This window comes from Tamandua tetradactyla, chromosome 9 (assembly GCF_023851605.1).
Source record: "Tamandua tetradactyla isolate mTamTet1 chromosome 9, mTamTet1.pri, whole genome shotgun sequence".
In the NCBI taxonomy this organism is placed as follows: domain Eukaryota; kingdom Metazoa; phylum Chordata; class Mammalia; order Pilosa; family Myrmecophagidae; genus Tamandua; species Tamandua tetradactyla.
The window spans coordinates 58,044,215-58,064,287 of NC_135335.1; the positions used below are offsets into that span (position 1 = coordinate 58,044,215).

General features: G+C 38.6%; 1 protein-coding gene across 1 annotated transcript; it reads right to left on the reverse strand.

The window, feature by feature from the left end:
• Window positions 1-2,746: 2,746 nt before the first annotated feature.
• Window positions 2,747-3,646, reverse strand: TAS2R1 (taste 2 receptor member 1). The gene has a single exon (XM_077115116.1). It carries the CDS (start codon window positions 3,644-3,646, stop codon window positions 2,747-2,749), a length of 900 nt encoding a protein of 299 aa, XP_076971231.1.
• Window positions 3,647-20,073: the final 16,427 nt, after the last annotated feature.

Below are 20,073 nucleotides of genomic sequence, written 5' to 3' on the forward strand. Positions count from 1 at the left end.
ATTGTCTGTATCCAAGAAGCAGAGCGGAAATAAGATACAGGTAGAGTAGAGGTGAACAGGCAGTCCTTCCAGGTCAGGACAAACCATCTAAGACATTTTAAAGATATCACAAGTTCGAACATGTGCTTTTGTTTCTTTGGTTAAATTTTTCATGCTGAGATTCACATGCAGTTGTAAGGAATTTAATATGGAAAGATCTCATGTACACTTGACCTAGCTCCCCCCGGCGATAACATCTTGCAAAACTGTCTTACAACATCAAAACCAGGATATTGACATGGATACGATTCAGCAACAGGTGTTGGTCTTTTTTTTTTTCACTTTTTTATTGCATAATGTAACAAATATACAAAACAAAGAAAGAAAAAAGCAATAGTTTTCAGTGCAATCAACAAGTAGTTACAGGACAGATCCCAGAGTTTGTCGTGGGCTACCATGCTATCATCTCAGATTTTCCCCCTAATTGCTTCATAACATTGGAGGCTAGAAGGAATAAATATATTTTTATCATCACAATTGACATTTTTCTTCTTCTTCTTTTGTGAAAAATAGCATATATACAGAAAAGCAATAAATTTCAAAGCATAGCACAACAATTAGTTGTAGAACAGATTTCAGAGTTTGGTATGGGTTATGATTCCATAATTTAAGGATTTTACTTTGAGCTGATCTAAGGTACTGAAGACCAAAAGAAATATCAATATAACGATTCAGCAATCATTAGGGTTTGCTAAACCTTACCTTCTGTGTATAACTCCACCATCACCTTTGATCTTTCTACTACTTTTTAGGGGTATTTAGGCTATGCCCATTCTAACTTTTTCATGTTGGAAGGAGCTGTCTCTAATATGGGGTAGGAAGACGGAACTAGTTGATGTTTTGGAGAGGCTGGGCCCTCTAGGTTTCAGGACTTATCTAGTCCAGAGACCCATCTGGAGGTTGTAGGTTTCTGGAAAGTTACCATAGTGCATGAAAATTTAGTAGAATCTTATGTATTGCCCTAGGTGTTCTTTAGGATGGGCAGGAATGGTTTTGGTTGGGGTTTGGCAAGTTATAATAGGTAGCAATGTTTAACTGAAGCTTGCATAAGAGTGACCTCCAAAGTAACCTTGACTGTTTGAACTCTCTCAGCCACTAATACCTTATTAGTTAACACTTCTTTTCCCCTTTTTGGTTAGGATGACATTGTTGATCCCATGGTACCAGGGCCAGACTCATCCCTGGGAGTCATCTCCCATACCACCAGGGAGACTTTTATCCCAGGATGTCATGTCCCATGTAGGGGGGAGGGCAATGATTTCACTTGCAGAGTTGGGCTTAGAGAGAGTAAGGCCACATCTGAACAGCAAAAAAGGTCCACCAGAAGTGACTCTTAGGCATAACTATAGGTAGGCCAAGCTTCTCCACTATATTTATAAGTTTCACAAGAGCAAGCCTCTAGATCAATGGCTTGGCTTATTAATTTAGGTGTCCCTAATGTTTGATTCAGCATCAGGAGTTTCCCAGGTGGTAAAGTTTAATAGTTCCATATTTTTTCTTCCATCCTCAAGGGACTTTGCCAATAGTTTTTGATTATCTGCTTAATATATTCTAGGATTTATCCAGGCATCACATTAAGCTATATAGGATTAAAGGTCTTCATTCTCATTCTGGGCTCCCTGTGTTTCAATTGTTTAAATGAGCTATCCAGACAGGTTGAGTTAGATTATGTGTTACATAAAGTTTAGGTTCCAGACAAAATAAACCTTTCTTCCTTTGGCAAGTATTGGGCTTTGAAAGTCAACTTAACCCTTTGAAAAAGTAGCAAACCATAAAAATGGCTCTGGCTGGGCAAGCAGTCTTTTTTAAAACCGTTTCATTCACACACCATACAATTCAGTCAGTGCCTTTTGATAGAATCACATAGTTATGCATTCACCTCCACACTCAATATAACATTCTCATTTCTTTCAGAAAAAAAAATCCACCCTTTATATCTCCCTATTACTGACATTTAGCTGTAGTATAATGCCTTTGTTACTGTTAATGAAAGAATATTACCATGCTACTGTTAACTATAGACCTCAGTTTCCATTCATTGATTTTTTTCCATGTATCACCCTATTATTAGCATCCGTAATAATGAAGTATGCTTGTTCAAATTCATGTAAGAACTTTCCTATATTTGTACAATTAACCATCACCAGCATCACTCTAGGTTTCACAAAGTTATACAGTTATTATTCTCTAGCATTCCTTCTGGTAACATACTCAGCTCTAGCCTTTCTCTTTCAACCATACTCACACTCAGCTTTGTTAATTCTTATGCTACCATCCTACAGTACTGTGCTATCAATTTCCAAACATTTACAATCAACCTTATTAAACATTCTGTACTCCTTAATTACCAATTGCCCAATTGCTACCCTCTTTCTATCTTTTGATAATCTATTCGCTCTAATTTAACTCCCAGAGTTTGCTCATTATAGTTAGTTCATATTAGTGTGACCATAAAGCATGTGTCCTTTTGTTTCTGGCTTATTTCATTCAACATATTATCCTCAAGGTTCATCCATGTCATCGCTGCATACACTATGACTTCATTCCTTCCTACACCTACTAATATTCCATTGTATCTATGTATCACAGTTGGGCAAATAGTCTTAAAATGACATTTTGTATATTCACTGCTTCATTTGGCTGAGCAAGATGCAGTAGGCACAGGCAACCTATGGGACCGTGGACTCTTGAATAGATCAAAGTTCTCTCACTGACAACACTTACTGTGAAGGAGGAATTTCTTTGCATTTTGTTTCAGTTTAGGATTTCCCAATATTAAGATGATGGAGTGTAAAGAGGGGTATGTGCCAAGCATCAAAATATAGAACAAAAAGATGAGGTCCCTGGTCTTGAACACTCCAAAAGACTGCAAAGCAGTCATCATGTAGTGAGAGACGTAGAGGATTAGGAAGGACAGGAGGGACAGCGCTGCGCTGATGTGGGTTCTCGTGCTTGACTCCCTGGTGCCCACCACCGCATTTCTCATCTGCCTGGAGTGTCTCACCAAGGAAAACATCAAGAGCAGAACAGCAGCAAAGAATATAAGTAATGGCAACGACAGCTGAAGGACAAAAAAGCTCAACTGAAGAGGAGACATTTCTTTGATTTGACTTGTTGAGTTTTTTGAGAAATAGTTCAACCAGTTATTTTTGAAATTAGACCACATATCTTTGTGGTTGAAAGTGGAAGTGATCAATGAATAGAGCAGGGATCCCAGGATCAACCAGGGCACCAGCTTGGAAATCCTCCTCCTCAACCAGGAGAAGAATGGATGGGCAATGTTGGCAATCTTGACGCAGTAGAAAACACCAAGCCATGTGGCAAACCAAAGTCCTGATTCATTTATGAACAAGAAAAGAAAAAAATTCTTAGCATACACAGAAAAGTCTACGAAGGAAAGAAAACACAGATTAGTGTAAAAGACTGACCACTGTAGTCCAATCCTAGAGATCGCCAGGAAGGAAAGAAGAAGCTCCAATGGAGACATTCTTCTATTCTTGATCAAGTCAGCCCCATTCACAATCAGAATGATACCATTTGCAAAAATCCCAATAAGAAATTGCATCACAGCACAAAGAAGATGGAAAATAAAGGGAGAATCCAGCATGTTAGAAAGAAAAAAGTTATGTCATCAAAAAAAAAAAAATCATGTAGGTATAGAAGATTTCAGGACAGTTTGGATTATCTCAGCCAATTTACTGTTTTCAACTGGATTAGGGTCCCTCTGGGGCCACACCTCTCGGTTTCAATGAAGGCAGTGGAGTGCAGAGGTGTCCACTTGTTTATATGACAGTTTGCTCTGTTTGGTTTTGAGACAGTCAAATAAGAAAGAGATACTCTAGCACAATTTGCTTCTGGGTGGTGGCTTTTGCATTTTCGTGCCTAGCTTTCCATATCATCACAAACAAATGTGAAATCAGACACCCTGCCTGGGAGAAAGTCTCCTCCTCAAGATAACCAGCTGAAGATACTCGATCCTTTATACTGTGACTAATCAATTGTGCCTAAACCTACAATTCCACTTAATGAAAATGAGAGATTCTGAAAAGCAAAATAAAACATTTCTTTAAAACTATCACTTCTGCTACAATGGTCTAGTACAGCTAGTAATGTCCAACTCCTAAATAGCATTTCTCCAATGTGGAATGGATCAACAGTTCAGGACTGTATCACATTTAAGATAATTAAATAATAAAATACACATGATAAAATGCAAAAGTGTCACAACAATATAAAGCAAAGTAATTAGGCTTACAGATATGTGTGTGCAATAGGTCAAAAGCCAAAAGGAAGACAATGACCAACAAAATAAAGAGACTCTTTCAGCACCATCTGTACCAGTCTGCAGGAAAACATAGGTGTTCAAATTTTCCCATAAATTTTTTTTTTTAAATGAGGAGACATTTATAACATGAGCTGGTTCTTCCAGTGGAAAAAGGGAGCTGTTGCTCTGTCTAGCAGACTATTTATGGAAAAATTAAATTGGAAGTTATTAGCAGGTATCCTGCCCAAATACTATGCTAAGCCTGGTTTTCTCAACAAAGTATTGGATAATTCTTTCTTGGGGATGGGGGTGTGTCCTGTGCACTGAAGGATGTTTACCAGCCTCCTACACGCTAAATGCAAGTAGCACACCCTACTCCCTAGGTTTTGACAACAAAAATGTTTCCAGATATTGCCAAATGTCCCCTGAGTAGCAAAATTGCCCTAAGTTAAGAACCACTGCCTTGGAACCCAAGCAGCTTAGGAGAGTTTCTGACCTGGAGGGGTTCAGAGACTAAAAGAGAACAAGGCTCATGTACGGTGTAACATATAATTAAATGGGATATTTCATCACCAGAGCACAAAGGAGGGAATGATCTATTAAACATCAGGTCAATCAAAGCTTTTCCAATCTAGCACTGGGTCTACACGTGCCCAGCAGACTCCATAATAATCAAATGTCCTTGTGGATCCATTTTACTCATTCCAAAAGCAGCAATTGTCATAAAGGATTCCCTAGATAAAACTTATTTATAGAAAACTGGAAGGGAAACTATATGAAAAAAAATAGCAGTAAGCATATTTCTACACTACTTTAAAATTCTTCTCTGAGCACATTGTATCTGTGCCGTGCAGAAGTCTGCTTTGTTCTTCTTGTCTCTTCAATGAGATGAAGGAAGCAGACAGGAAAGTCCAGGAGGAGGTGTAGAGGGAGGCAGTTCATGAGTGGGCTCAATCAACACAGATCCAAATTCAAGCATGACAATTAGGATGAGTCTTGCTCTTTCCCCTCGGGTGGAAAGAAGAAAGTATAAGAGACTTTCCAATTTTACACTCGGCAGACTGGAAAGGCAAAATGAAAGGGTATCCACCTATGAAATAATGAAGCCAGGGACTCGCAGAAGAGTGAGAAACCTCTATGTCCTTGGTTTTGCTCTCAAACTTCCACTCTGCACCTACCACTTGGATCACAAATGTTGGTTCCCTGCCTATGTTCAGTGAAACTCAGCTCTGGGAGGGCAGGGGCAGGGTCCTCTTCTCCTAGTCAGTATCCATTCATTCATTTATTCAGAGTTTAGCATATGGTACATTTAAGTAGAATTGAATTCAATTATAAAAGAGGTTTCATAACAGAGGAAAACAGCAAAAAATACTACCAAGTCACCTTGAAAGACAGCGTTTCTTTACTTATTGTGTTCCTAGAGACAGGGCTCATAAGACCAGCCTCTCACCCTGTTTGCCTCAATACTGCTGTGACATCTATGTTCTGAGCCCTTGGTTTCTTACTGGGCACATCAGTATTCCCCAAACTGGGAACACCAAGAAAAGAAATATTAAAAGTTCACATCCTGAGCCTAGAACAGCAAATAGGCCTTCCACACTGAGAGCCAACCAGGAAAGAAAATGCATCATACACCACGGATTTAAAAGAAACAACTATGCCCAATTCTATTTATTAACATGGCATTGGTCTTTCGGATTCTAGCATCTTGAGAGGCCATTTGGATTTCAGCTCTCCTGTTATGACTTTTGCTAGAACTAGCTTGGGGTATGGAGGCGATTCTTCATACAGAACTTTGTCACAGAGAACAGGTCTTCTGACATGGCAAACTCATGAAGTACAAATGAAAATTCATGAAGCTTAAGTGACATTTTTTTCAATAAATAATTGCCATCACCAGTCTTTCCAATGAGCACATACAACGGCTGCCAAAGTCACACCATTCCTTGCAACACTCCTTGCCACTGACTTGCAACTTCCTAAACTGAAGGACGGTGGAAGAAGTGGGAGACATCTGTCTATAGCAGTGCAAATCCATGAGCCTGTGACCTAGTGGCCCATTCGGTCCCTGAGGCGGCTGCATTTCAGTCCTGGGGTGAAGACCTACGGGGACGTGATATTCAACCTTCACATCAGGAATTTAGGCAATTTTGGATATTGGTCCTGCTCTTGAGCTAAGCAAGATTGAGTTAAACATTTCAGTGATCAATGCAACAATTCAAATAAAGAAAAATGGTCCTCCCTATAGGCTCCCTTCAGATCTTTCAAGCAGACTGTTGCAGCGAGGACACATCAGAGAATTTCTGGCTGTTGAGATGGAAAGCGCGCCTGGCTGGCCTCACCTGTCAGTCAGCGGCTCAGAACGTTGACAGCTTTACATGGACAAATGGCTCGGAACAGATGGAACGAGACCCATGTGGAGAAATTCACATGATTATTACCCCATATTACCCTGATTAAATCCGTTCACTCGCACTCATCTGTAATGAGCAATCATTAAAGGAGACAACAGTAAATATTCTTGAGGTAACTGACAGGCAGAAAGAGTTGCTTATTTATATTCAAATCATTTAGCTCCTCCAAAGAAAGCGCAAGGTTTTTCAACTGCAGCTGGATTGGCATTGGCAAGCTTTTCACCAAATAGAAGGCTATAACACAAATCCTTCTGCTTTCTAGCAGGAAACTTTTACTTCGGTATTAGAAGCACCATGAAAGTGAAACAATAATTTTAATACTTTTCCCAAGCGAGTCTTCTCACTACATTATCAGGGGAACAATTCCAGCTTTACTGAACGCGTGCATGCATTAACATTATTGTATGTTTAAGATCATTCAAATAAGAAAGAAATAGACCCTGAGAAAGACAATTGCAAGCATCCTTTCTGAAACTTCCCCAAAGCATAGCTAAGCCCTTGTAAAGCCTATATGGAATTTATTCCATCTAAAATTCACAACATTTTGGTTAAAAAGCACCAGACTCTTTCAGAGTAATCATTCTTTATATCCTTTCACTTGCTTCTGTCCACTTGAATTTGCAGTTGATCTTTTGGACTAAAACTTTTGTCTTTAATATGCAAGTCACTTCTATATACTTGTCCCTTCCCTTTCACTGTTTATGCCAGCAATATATTTCTGTGCTTTTCTTCACTCGTCTTGATATTCTGTACTTTCTTCACATTGTAGAAAATAGAATCCTGGAGTGATGCAATACATTGAATTTTAGTCTTAGACCTAAGGAACTCAAAGCGATTTACAAATAAGGATCCCTTGTTAGTTATAACAAGGAAAGGGAAGCCTGATGTGCCACACTCGAGCCACTTGATTAGTCTCTAGTCCTTATGATTTTGTCTTCAACTCACAACCTAGCTGTTTTGTGGAATTTCAAAGCCTTCCTCCCTCCCTTCCTCCTTTCCTTCCTTCTTCCCTTCCTTCCATCCCTCTGTACTTCCTTTCTCTTCCTGTCCTCCCTTCCTTCTTCCCTTCTTACCTGCAGCAAGTACTCACTCTTCATTATAGTCCAGGCACCGTTCTAAGCATGGAGCATATAGTAATAAACAAGGCAGAGTCTCTGTCATCTTGGAAATGATCTTTAAGTGGGAAAGATAAGAAATAAGCCAGTAAAGATATGATTTCAGGGAAAGTAGAGAGAGGTGCTATTTTAGAAAGGGCCCTGCAGAGGCTGACTCTCCTGGAGAGGAGGTACCATTTAAAAACAGACCTGAGTGGAGGCCGCAGTAGCCCAGCAGGCAGAGTTCTCACCTGCCTGTCAGAGATCCGGGTTTGAGTCCCAGTGCCTGCCCATGTAAAAATAATAATAAATAAGTAAATAAAAATAAAAACAGACCTAAATGAGAAAAAGAAATCACCTCAGGGATTTCAAGGATGAACAGTTCAGGCAAAGAGGACATGGGACACAAGTGGACCCTTGCGTCAGAAAAAGATCTTGGAGAGTTTCCAGCAAAACAAGCCCAAACTCAGGAGTAAGTGAGCAAGGGAAGGATGTACTGAGATGACGTTAGAGGGGCAGGCATGGCCAGGTCCTGCTGGACTTTGGGCTACAGAAAGAACAAGAGTTTATTCTCAATGTGATGGGAAGGCATTGCAAAGTTGGTGTGGGTGGCGGATAGTTGTGTCATAATCAGGCCTATTCTAAGGCATTTTCTCTGACTTCTAAATAATACAAAACAAAAAGACCCCATATATTCTCATATACTCTGGAGAGCAGTGGGTAAGAGCGGAAGCTGAGAGACCAATTTGAAGGCTTTTGTCATAGATTAGGTAAGAGATGTCACTGACTTAGATTTGTGGAAAGACGTGGGTGAGTTTGGAATAGCTTTTGAAGGTAAAACCAACAGATAATTCAAATGGCTTTGATGGGAGAGTAAAAGATAGAGAGACATCAAGAATTTCTTTTGAGTCTTTGGTATGATCTACTGGTGGGAAATAATGCCATTTTCAAGAAGGAGAAGATTGACAGGAGATTGAAATTAATAGCTTTGTGTTAGACATGCTGAGTCTGAGATGCTTACTTCAAGCAGAGATGTTACTCAGCAATAGATGATACATTTTGAGTTTTGGGGAGCCACAAGAGCTAGAAATAGGCATTTGGAATTCACTAGCTTATGGAGGTTATTTAAAACCTTCACAATGGATAAGATTGTGTTAGATAGAGTTTGCCAGCTGGAATGTCCAAGCACTGATATAAGAAAGTAAATATTTTGTGCATTCATATCACTGAAATTGTCCCATCTGATGCCATCTCTTTGTGGAAGGAAGCCCCATGGAAGCAAAATAGGGAAGTCGACACTTGTGTTTCTAAAATGAAACCCACTGGCCGTGGTATCCAAATATCTTGATGAATTGCTGATTTCATTTATTGCTTCATTTAGAAATGTTGCTTCTATTTTCATAAGGAAGATTGGTCTGTGGATTTTTTGGTGCTGTATTTAATCAATTTGATTTATCCTGTTATGCTGGTTGCACCATAAAAGTGTTAAGCTTTTCATATTTTCTAAGCACCTAAACAATTTAAGTAGCATGGGAATTACCTTGGAGGATGAAAAGAATTCAGAAATGAAAGGATCTGGGGACAGCAGCTTTTGGAAAGAGAAAGAATACTTCCCATTTATCTAGTGCTTAAAATGCCAAACAATTGGTCAACTTAGTTTCAATTTGCCCTTTCGACAACTCTATGAAATTGGTATTATTGCCACCTTAGACTATTATTATTTTTTATTTATTAAACATACCAATATTCAAATACAAAATTCTTATCATATGATCATTCCATTCTACATATATAATCAGTAACTCACAATATCATCACATAGTTGTATATTCATCATCATGATCATTTCTTAGAACATTCGCATCAGTTCAGAAAAAGAAATAAAAAGAAAACAGGGAAAAAAATTATACATACCATACTCCTTACCTCCCTTTCATTAATCACTAGCATTTCAATCTACTAAATTTATTTTAAAATTTGTTTCCCCTATTACTTATTTATTTTTAATCCATATGTTTTACTTGTCTCTTGATAAGGTAGATAAGAGGAGCATCATATCCAAGGTTTTCACAATCACACAGTCACTTTATGAAAACTATATTATTATACAATCATCTTCAAGAAATATTGCTACTAGAACACAGCTCCACATTTTCAGGCAATTTTCCTCCAGCCTCTCCATTAGACCTTAACTAAAAAAGGTGATATCTTTATTATGCTTAAGAATAACCTCCAGGATAACCTCTCGACTCTGTTTGGAATCTCTCAGCCATTGAGACTTTATTTTGTCTCATTTCAATCTTCCCCCTTTTGACCAAGAAAGTTTCCTCAATTCCTTGATGCTGAGTCACAGGTCATTCTAGGATTTCTGTCCTATATTGCCAGGAAGGTTCACACCCCTGGGAGTCATGTCCCATGTAGAGAGGGAGAGAGCAGTGAGTTTGCTTGTCATGTTGGCTGAGAGAGAGAGGCCACATCAGAGCAACAAAAGAGATTCTCTGGAGGTGATCTTAAGCCTAATTTTAAGTAGCCTTAGCCTATACTTTGTGGGGTTAAGTTTCATATGAAGAAACCCCAAGATTGGGGGCTCAGCCTATTGCTTTGGTTGTCCCCACTGCTTGTGAGAATATCACACCTTAGACATTATTAACTGGAGCTGCACAGAGGTTTTGGAAATACCCTCAGTCACAAAGCTAAAAAGTGTTGGTCCCAGGATGTGGAATGCACTCTGATTTCAAAGTCTCTGTGTGTGCCTAACCAGCAGCAATACCACTTCCCACGTTAACTCCCCCCGTGGCAGTGGAGATGACCTTGAATTCTGTAGGTGAGGCTGCTATTTGTGTCTGCCCTGCCTTCACTCACTCCTCTTCACCCTGACTTTCTTTGAGGGAACCACCTCTCCTCAACCCTCAGACTGTGTGTCCTATTTGGGTATGGCCTCTTCCCTGGATCCAGGAGTGGGTACAGGACCCAGACATGGCAGTTAACGGATCTACTCACCTGTCCAGAGGTGGTCTGTGCAGAAGCAAACATGAGGCCCAAAGTTGTCAAGTCAGAATTAATCCTAGAACTTCTGATTGAGCAAATGACCAAAAAGTCTCTGACAAAGTTCCTAGGAAGGGAGAATGTTTGCCTGAAGCTGCTGGCCACCATCTTGCCTCTCTGCAAGGGGAACATGAACCTGCCTAAGAATGGATTATATACCAAGGACAGAAGTGTCCAGAGTAAAGAGAGCAAGACCGGATTCTGCTTAGTTAACCCTAAGCCAACTGTGCTGCTTTGAAACTGTTGTGTACTCCCTAAAAAACTATGTTCTTTAACCCTGATTCAATATTGCTGGGTGGGAGTCCTAATTAAGTTGTTTTTATGGAGCTGTGACCCACCCAACTGTGGGTGGGTCCTGTTGATTAGGTGGTTTCCAGGGAGATGTATCTCCATCCATTCAATGTGGGGTCACTTACTGGAATCCTTTAAGAGGGAACCAGTTTGGAACAATCTCAGTGCCCACACAGCCAGAGACCTTTGGAGAGGAAGAACGATAACAGCCCCGGGGAAGCCTTTTGAAATGAGAGGCCTAGAGAGAAAGCGAGCAGATGTCACATGTACCTTCCCAGCTGAGAGAGGCGTTCAGCAGCCAAAGACCCCAGCAGACACCAGCCACCTGCTTTCCCAGCTAACAGAGGTGTTCAAGATGGCATCAGCTTTTCTTGAGCAAAGATAACCTTTTGTTGGTGCCTTAAAATGGGCATTTTCACAGCTTTAGAACTATAAACTTGCCGTTTAATAAATTCCCTTTTCAAAAGCCATTCTGTTACAGTATATCACACTCCGATGGCATTAGAAAACTAAAACACCAACCCTCACTTACCTTTGGCCTTGACATTTAAATGAACTCATATATTCTCTGTTTTTGCTGAAAATGCTTAAGGTGGATTTTTGTCATGTTGGGTGTATTGTATAATATCTGTGGATGACCAGGAAAAGCAAAGACTTGTCTTCCAGTTTCACTTTTAAAATTTGGAGACAGAGAGGTGATTTGTCTAAAGTCTGTCATTTAAAAATATTTCTGGAGCCCAAATGTGCCCCCTTTGAATTAGAGTTTAATGTTCTTTTCACTAAACTCATAGTGTTTCCTCAAACGTATTTGTAGAACAATTACAAGAAAAAAATAATGCAAATTTCTTTTTTTGAATGTCCTCCTGCACATTTAATTATGACTTCCCTATCACATACTCACTCTGACACTCAGATATTTATATGTGCTATGACATGAGTTCCACAAAATGTAAGGTTCCTGTAGGGAGATCAGAGGGTTTATTTATTGCACAGAATATCCCTGGCACTGAACTTTTGACTGGCTTTAATTTACCTAATAGATTCATAGTTCAATAGATGTTAATGCATGTCTGTACATATGTTTGGTTACAACAATTGGGTCAGAAATATGGAACATGGCAGTCTTGAAACCTATAGTACATTTTTGTCCTGGTCCACTCTCAGTTGGTGCTCTTTTTATCTTAGGAGTCAAACTTCTTTTTCCTGTCCCACAAATGCAGATTTCTTCATTAGGAATTGCAGTCAACTAATAAGACTGGGAATTCCAGGTTTTAAAGCACAAAGCTTGCCTTAAAGTTTGCTTCTAAGTCTTGCCTTCAACTTTGCTTCTAATTCTTGCCTTCAAGCAGCCTTCTCCAGACACTATTTTGTTAAATCCTCGAAGACCTGGATTGTTGCTTTTTGCTTTATTCCCCAAGCACCTGAACCCAGGCTTCATGGGCTCTCTGTCAGTGTGGTTTGGGGACATTGGCCCTATACCCTGCGTTCATAGATAGACATGTGGGGATGCTCTATAAACAGTGCTGAATGAGCAACCATGGAAGAAAATGAATAAAGATTCTCATCTTTAGATAGTTATTACTGGACACATTTTGGGTATGGCATAAGCTTTGGCTTGTTTTTCTTAAGGTAAAACATAATTATTCCTTCTACCCATCATCATCCCAACATCCTTTTGTGAATATTTGTGAGACAATGAGTGGGATGATGGATAAGAACTGTGGCCAGTAAACTTAATACAGAACCCTGTCACATCAGCTCTGCAAAGGGTTTAGAAATCATGTGTGTCAACTCCTTATATAAGTTATGGTTGAGTTGTGCCCCCTGAAAAGATGTTTTGAAGTCCAAGAACATAATCCCATGAATGTGACCTTTTTGGGAAGTAGAGTCTTTGAAGATATGATCAGTTAAGACATGGCCAAACTAGATTAGGGTGGGCTCTAATCCAATACAGCTGGTGTCCTAAGAAGAGGGAAATTTGGACACACAGACATGATAGAGAAGGCCATGTAAATGGAATTCCAGAAAGATGCACAACATACCCCGGGCCTTGTTCCAGGTAGAATCGGATATTATGCTTCTGGCAGTGGTAACACTATGGGTTTATTTCACCTAGTTCTGACTTGTGCATTTTCCTTGGGAGCACACTGAAGTACAGTGGATGGGTGGTAGCTAATGATCATGTATTTAAGGAGAGATGGGCAGACCCCATGTACACATACCTATATCCCACCACTGTTGACAAGCAAAGTCTAGATATGAGAATCTGCAAACCACTTTCAATAGGTGAGAAAAGGAAATAACAGAACAGCAGTGGTTATGCACCCAAAGCATTACAGCCGCTTGTGAAATAGGGTGAAATTGGTCCAACATTTTCAATTGGAATAGCACTATATTAGAAATAGAAATATAAAGGAAACCATTGTAGTTTTCTGTAGTAATTAATATTTATTCTTGCACAGATCAAGCTCTCCTCACATATATTAAATGATAATATAGAAGTTTCATATTATGAAATATTATCCTTCCTCGATTAACCACAAATACGAATGTTGTCTTGTTATACTTTAATAGATAAATTCATGTTTTAATCTATTCTTCCTGCTTGCCACAAAGCATAATTTAGACATTCACAGATTCTACTGTAGAGGAGTGGATTGGTATAATGTTAACAATTAAGCACTCAAGAAAAAGGTTTTGCTAGAATTAGTTGACTCTTTTTCTTAGTCATGACTTGACATGGTAACGCACAAGGCTTACTTTCTCCTTAAGTTTCACACAATAAAATAAGTACTTTTGGCCATAAAAATAGGATGAAATAAAGTATATTTTCAAACATTATTCTTACCAGATATATTCAAAGTGTGTGTTTCTCTCATTTAAAACAGAGAAATTAAGTTTGGCCACTACACAGCAGTGTGAACGGGGGAGGCATCATCCAGCATTCAAGAGAAATGCTTGATCTTCATTACATGGACTGATAATCAATATAGTTCAAACCTCTCGTGTTGACCCAGGTTGACGGAAAAAGAAATTCAGGCCACATTTTAGTTTCTAGCCTCTTTTAAAAATGAGCTGCAAAATCCATTTTCATACCTTTTTTGTCCCCGAATAATCTGTCAGATCAACAATGTAGTTCATCTGCATTGTGACTGCATCATTTCAAGAGGACCGTAGTTTGATAGGAAGGTACTGGAAGGTCACCTCTGTTAGGTTAGATGAAGTTCCCAAGCTCTGAGCCAAGGACTCTGACTCTCTGTCATGTGGAATTGCTAACCCAAGCGGAAGCAGAGACTGTGTCCCTCGGCTGGGATTCCATTGGCCTCCACGCTCCCTAACATGATGGACAGCAGCAAGGAATGACCCATTCTTTGCCAGCAGGATACATTTGGATCTCAAGCCAAATTCAGCCCAAGTAAGGCCCCATGCTTATCTAGATGGAGGGTGCAGAGTGGGAGACCAACAACTGGGGAGGGATCTCTGTCTCCAGCTTTCCTAATCCAAAAAGCCCCTTTATCTTCAGCTCATCCCTGACTCTGATATAATACTCTTTCATCTGCAGGTTCTGATAGTTTGGTCTGAGGCCTATAATCCCTAGTGGTTAAAAAAGCTAAAAATAGTTGGCTAATTCTTAGGGTTAGCATAAAAAATGAACCTAGCCAAAACAGTATAGGAACCATTTTACAACTAAAAGTGAACTTAAAGATCCACTACTTTGTTCAGTGAATGTACTAAGTATTTTGACACTGCCAAGTCTTTGGCATTGCATTTATTTATTTAGTCATCCATTGATCAAAAAATATTGAGCAACTACTACATGCCAGGCATGGAATTCACATGGGTTGCTAGCAATAGGTGAAAGTGCCAGAATGATTAAATTATATATCTACTCAAAGAATTGAGTACAATTGCATTTGGAAAAAGTTTTCCTGCCACTTGTTTCCGTAACAGCAAATGTTATGTTGAGAAGTACATTTAGTAAGAGTTGGGAGTCTTTGCAAAAGACCCATGCATGAGTTTGCCATCTATAATTTTATGACCTCGGTCTAGTGTCTCAGGGCGACTCTAGTTACAAATTATTTTCCAAAAATACAGTCTTGGGTGATGGCTTCCCCACCACCTCTTGGAAACATAGCTTTATCAACTTCAATTTTCCAAATATCCTATAATTCAATCAAAAGTCAGCAATAGCATGACCTCCCAGGGCAGGATCTACTACAAATATGGAATTTTAAAATGAACCACAAATACGCACATACATGTTCCAGAAAGTTGGCCTGCATTATGCAAAAGTGTATTAAAAGTGGAGCCACATCAACATTTGTTTTGCATTTGTTATTTAAGAGATCGTAACATGCAAACTGCATCTCTTCTTGTCAATACCTTCGAGCAAAAGAAAATTTTATTAAAGTTAAGTTAGATTCATGACCAAAAAAATAACTAATATCCAAAACTTGGAGGAAAAGATTTTTAGAAGCTGCATTTAAAAAAATAATGGGCAGCTTCTCCCCCTTTGGAGAATGCCCAGGCTTATCTTCCTTGGAGCGTGTGCTTTCACTAAGCATTGAAGTTTTGAGCTGTAAAAAAATTTTTAAAAATGGGCATTTATTTCTTATCTAAAACTAAGGATACTTAAATGTGCCTGCCTATCTGTTTCAAACCAGGTATAATGGCCTTCACATAAATACTCAATTAAAAAGCAAACTTAATTATAAGCAGTTCAGAGCCCAAATGGAGATACTTATACAGTCTACAATTGGCTCTGGAAATTTTTATAGGAAAAATAAAATTAGTAATAGAGGGATAAAAAACATGTAGTTATGTCTAAGAAGGAGTTTAGAGAGCCAATTCTTGCCCATGATATCAGAACAGAGGACATAGCAATAGGAAAAATTGCATTTTCTGAGTAATATAATACCAAAAAAAATCTGCTCTAACATTGCTCAAGAATTAGAATTGTATATACATATGCTGGAATTGTTTATGGCCACCTTTAACAAAGGAAATAGGTTTTTGGAAACAGTTCATTTTTTTCTCCCAATCAGCATTTGTGTTTGCTCCTGAAAACACTGAACAAAATAAGAAAAAAAAGATAAGTCCAAGGGAAAAAAAAAAAGTCATCTGTGTGGTACTTTTCCCATGCTGGCTTTCATTGCATACTGCATGGCAAAGCAGGGCCTTCAGAACTGAGGGTCCACAGCAGCTTCTCAACAGCTTTGTCCAGCTCCTGTAGGCAGCTCTGGATCCATTGCATTGAGGAATACACAACTTTGCCTGTGAATCTGCATTGGGTTTTTTATGAAAACCATATGCTGAAGGCCAGGGTGAAGTTCAGCATGCTTGGAACACTCTTCTTCCATAGTCTCATGATCTGTACCCCCTCCTCATTCAGATCTCTGCTTAATGTCACCTCATTTAAAAGGCCTTACCCCATTATCTCAATCCATTTCACCATCGCTTTTTGTCTCTTCTCCTGCTTTATTCTCTTTTGATTAGCATGTATCAATATCTGTCCTATTATGTCTTATTATCTGTTTCTTTTTCTAGGATGTAAAATTCTAACATATTATTTTGTTCCCTGCTGTATCCTCAATACTTAGATGGTGCAGGTACATAGTAGATGCTCAAAAATTTTTGTTGAATAGATGCAAACTAAATGTTTACGTTAAAATTGCACATGTTCATCAATGGCATGACAGAAAAGTATGCTAGAGAATGTAGCCTGAAAGTGGGTTGAGTAATAATATAATGCTTACTCTTTTGAACACTTGTGAGATATCATGAATTCTTTTTATACCCTTAGGAGTTCAGAACCTGAGCATCAAACGAATGTGCTGTGCAATTGCAAAAGCTGAAAGCAGCCCAAGTGTCCATCAACAGAAGAATGGATAAACAAAATATGGCAGATACATACAATGGAGTATTGTTCAGCTTTAAGAAGGAAGGAAGATCTGACACATACGAAAACATGGATGAGCTTTAAAGACATCATGTTGAGGGAATTAAGCCAGACACAAGAGGACAAATACTGTGTAATCTCACTGATATGAAATAATTAAAATAAGCAAATGCATAGAGTCGGAAACTAGAATACAGGTTATCAGAGACAGAAGTGGGAGAGAGGAATGGAGAGTTAATGCTTAATTGGTACAGAGTGTCTTTTTGGGGTAATGGAAAAGTTTTGATAATAAATTGTGGTAATGATACCACAACATTGTGAATGTAATTAATACCACTAAAATGTATACCTGAAAGTGGTTACATGGAAATTTTACATTATGTATATTTTATTATAATAATAATAAACTTTCTTAATGTGGAGAAATTCCAAATGGAAAACTGAACATACTCCAACAGCAGAACCAATCAGACTGATGTTCGTCAGACTGACAGTCTCAAGATGATCAGTTTGGCAGCCTGAAGGGCAAAACGAGCCGTTTCATATATACATCACTGCATTGGTCCTCATTATATCTGTTACATTTAACTAACATAAATCCATGCAGAGATTTAGTTTGACGTCTTGGGGTCAATATTTATTCCAGTAAGTGCTAGTATAAAGGAGGGTATAAGGAATTGCGTTGGAAAGGGAGAGTCAAACCACAGTCAATAAAAAGAATTTCCTGCATAAAATTGTGAAATAATTCACTAATGAGAGTGTTACTTAAGAACACCCAGTATGCTAAATTCTGACATGGTAAATAAAATAAATGGGGAAATGATAATTCACATTCCCAAAGGTTTTTCACGTTAATATGCCTTAATGTGTAGGCATATTTATTGGAGAAATCTGTAACAAACATAAAAGGTATCATTTTTAAAAGATTACAATCCAAATCCAAAAATTTGCAAAGATATGGATGATATCAAATAGAGGTAAATTATAGCTTATTCGTTTTGGGTGGGTGCAGCGCTGTGCAGATATAGTTCTTTATTAAGAGGCCTTAAGAGGTTTCTTAAGAGGCTAGGGTTTGAGTATGAAAAATGTACCAAAGTTTAGAAGCCAATTTAGGATTCAATGAAGCTACAATGCTGGCTTGGTAGCCCTCCTGACCTCACCAACCATGCCTAGTTCTCTTGCAGGACCAGGACATTTAGGATGGAAACTGGAAATGAGCCCAGGTTTTCCCTTTTCTTATTTGTGGTAGTAACACTAATCAACTTTCTATACCGTCACCTTTTTGAATTTCTTCCACTCTTAGTTAACGACTATCACCATTAAAGCTCACTCTTCACCCTGAATGTAATGGGGAAATTTAGACATCTGCTGCTGAAACAATGTATCATCAAACATAATGTGGATTAATTGAAATAATTATATGTATATTCACATGACCATGTATTACCATGCTAGGAGGTGGGGTTGATCATGCAGATTTATCTTTGCTCTCTGTAAGAAACATCTTTCCTGCAGGATTCTGACTGCTAGGACTATCTCAGATTTTATTCCCGGAAAGAAATTTATCAAGCATATCCTTACAGTGGGAACCAACCACACAATGTCTGTAGTGGAGACCTGCAGTTCTTATAAAGATCTGAGACCCCTTTTCTTCCTGGACACAGACTTGCACTAGATTTTTCAGTCTCTCTTGAGTTAGGTGTGTCCCTGTGACAGACCAGGAGTGATGTGTACCACTCCAAGGAATCATAAAAACTATCCAAGCACTCTACTTACTTTCTTTCTCTTCCTTTGGCACAGAGCTAGAGGGGGTGGAGCTACAAGATGGCAGGAGCGTGGTACCCTGAATGATTGTATGGAACAGATTCAACACCCTTCCTTTACTCCCACCAGACCCATATGGATTGAAATATGAGTAAGGAATAAACTTATTGTATTGAATCACTCAGATTTTGGATTATTTCAGTTAGTCTAACCTAATACAATGGTTCTTAATAATTTTCCAGAATCTGGATTTCCTAGAATCTTAACGTGACCACTAAAAAAAAAAATCAAGAAAAGAAACCATATGCTATTGCATCAATGACTATCTTACATTTGAATCACTATCTTTGGAAATTAGTTCCAATCTAAGAACTATTCATAAACATTCAGTCCACTCTCCATTGACATGAGCCATGGCTATTCACTCTCATAAAACCAAGTTTCATGGATATAGGATGATTTCTGTGCATGGAGGTAAGCTTGCAGCAGGCCTTATGTCAATAAATGACCCCCTGGTAACAAACTGGCCTAATCAGTGGTGACTGGGTGAAATCCAGTGGGGCCTGAGTCTGACAACACAGCTGGTTGGCTTAGGTGACACTCCTTGAAAACACATAGCCATATCTGGAGCAGATTAACCAGAAATGTAAACTCCCCTCCAAACAGAGATCCTAGGGAGCAGAGTTTTAAAATTTCTTTCCATTGGAATTTCCAGAATGCTTGAAGTTCGAATTTAAAAGACTTATGAACTTCATCGAGGTATGGAGTAAAAAATGTCTGTAACCCCCATCCTGCACTTGCTGTACAGGAATAACCCTAAATGATTTTTAAAATAAGATTTTTGGCCATTATTCTTTTGTGCAAAAATTCACAGGAGGCTGGAACAATCTAAATTCTATTATTTGTCTCTCCATCATTCTTAGATTTACAAAAATGAATTTTCTTGGTAAATAAGATTAAATTATGAGAATAACCACAATTCTTTTAGAAAAAAAAAAAGAGTGAAGATGAGATACTCTCAATATCTGGCATTAAAATGTGTTATGAAGTAAAATGAATGCTGATGGCTCCAGTAAAATCAGTGAAATAAATGGATTGTCCAGAAAAACATAAGTGTGTATGAGAGCATTTTGGTATGTAACCAATGGAGGAATTATGGATCATTTGATAAATGCTATTGGAATAATGCTAACTCCTTAGGGAAAGGCAAAGACTCTGATCATGTCAGAATTTACATATAAATTAACTGTTATAAAGTTAGGA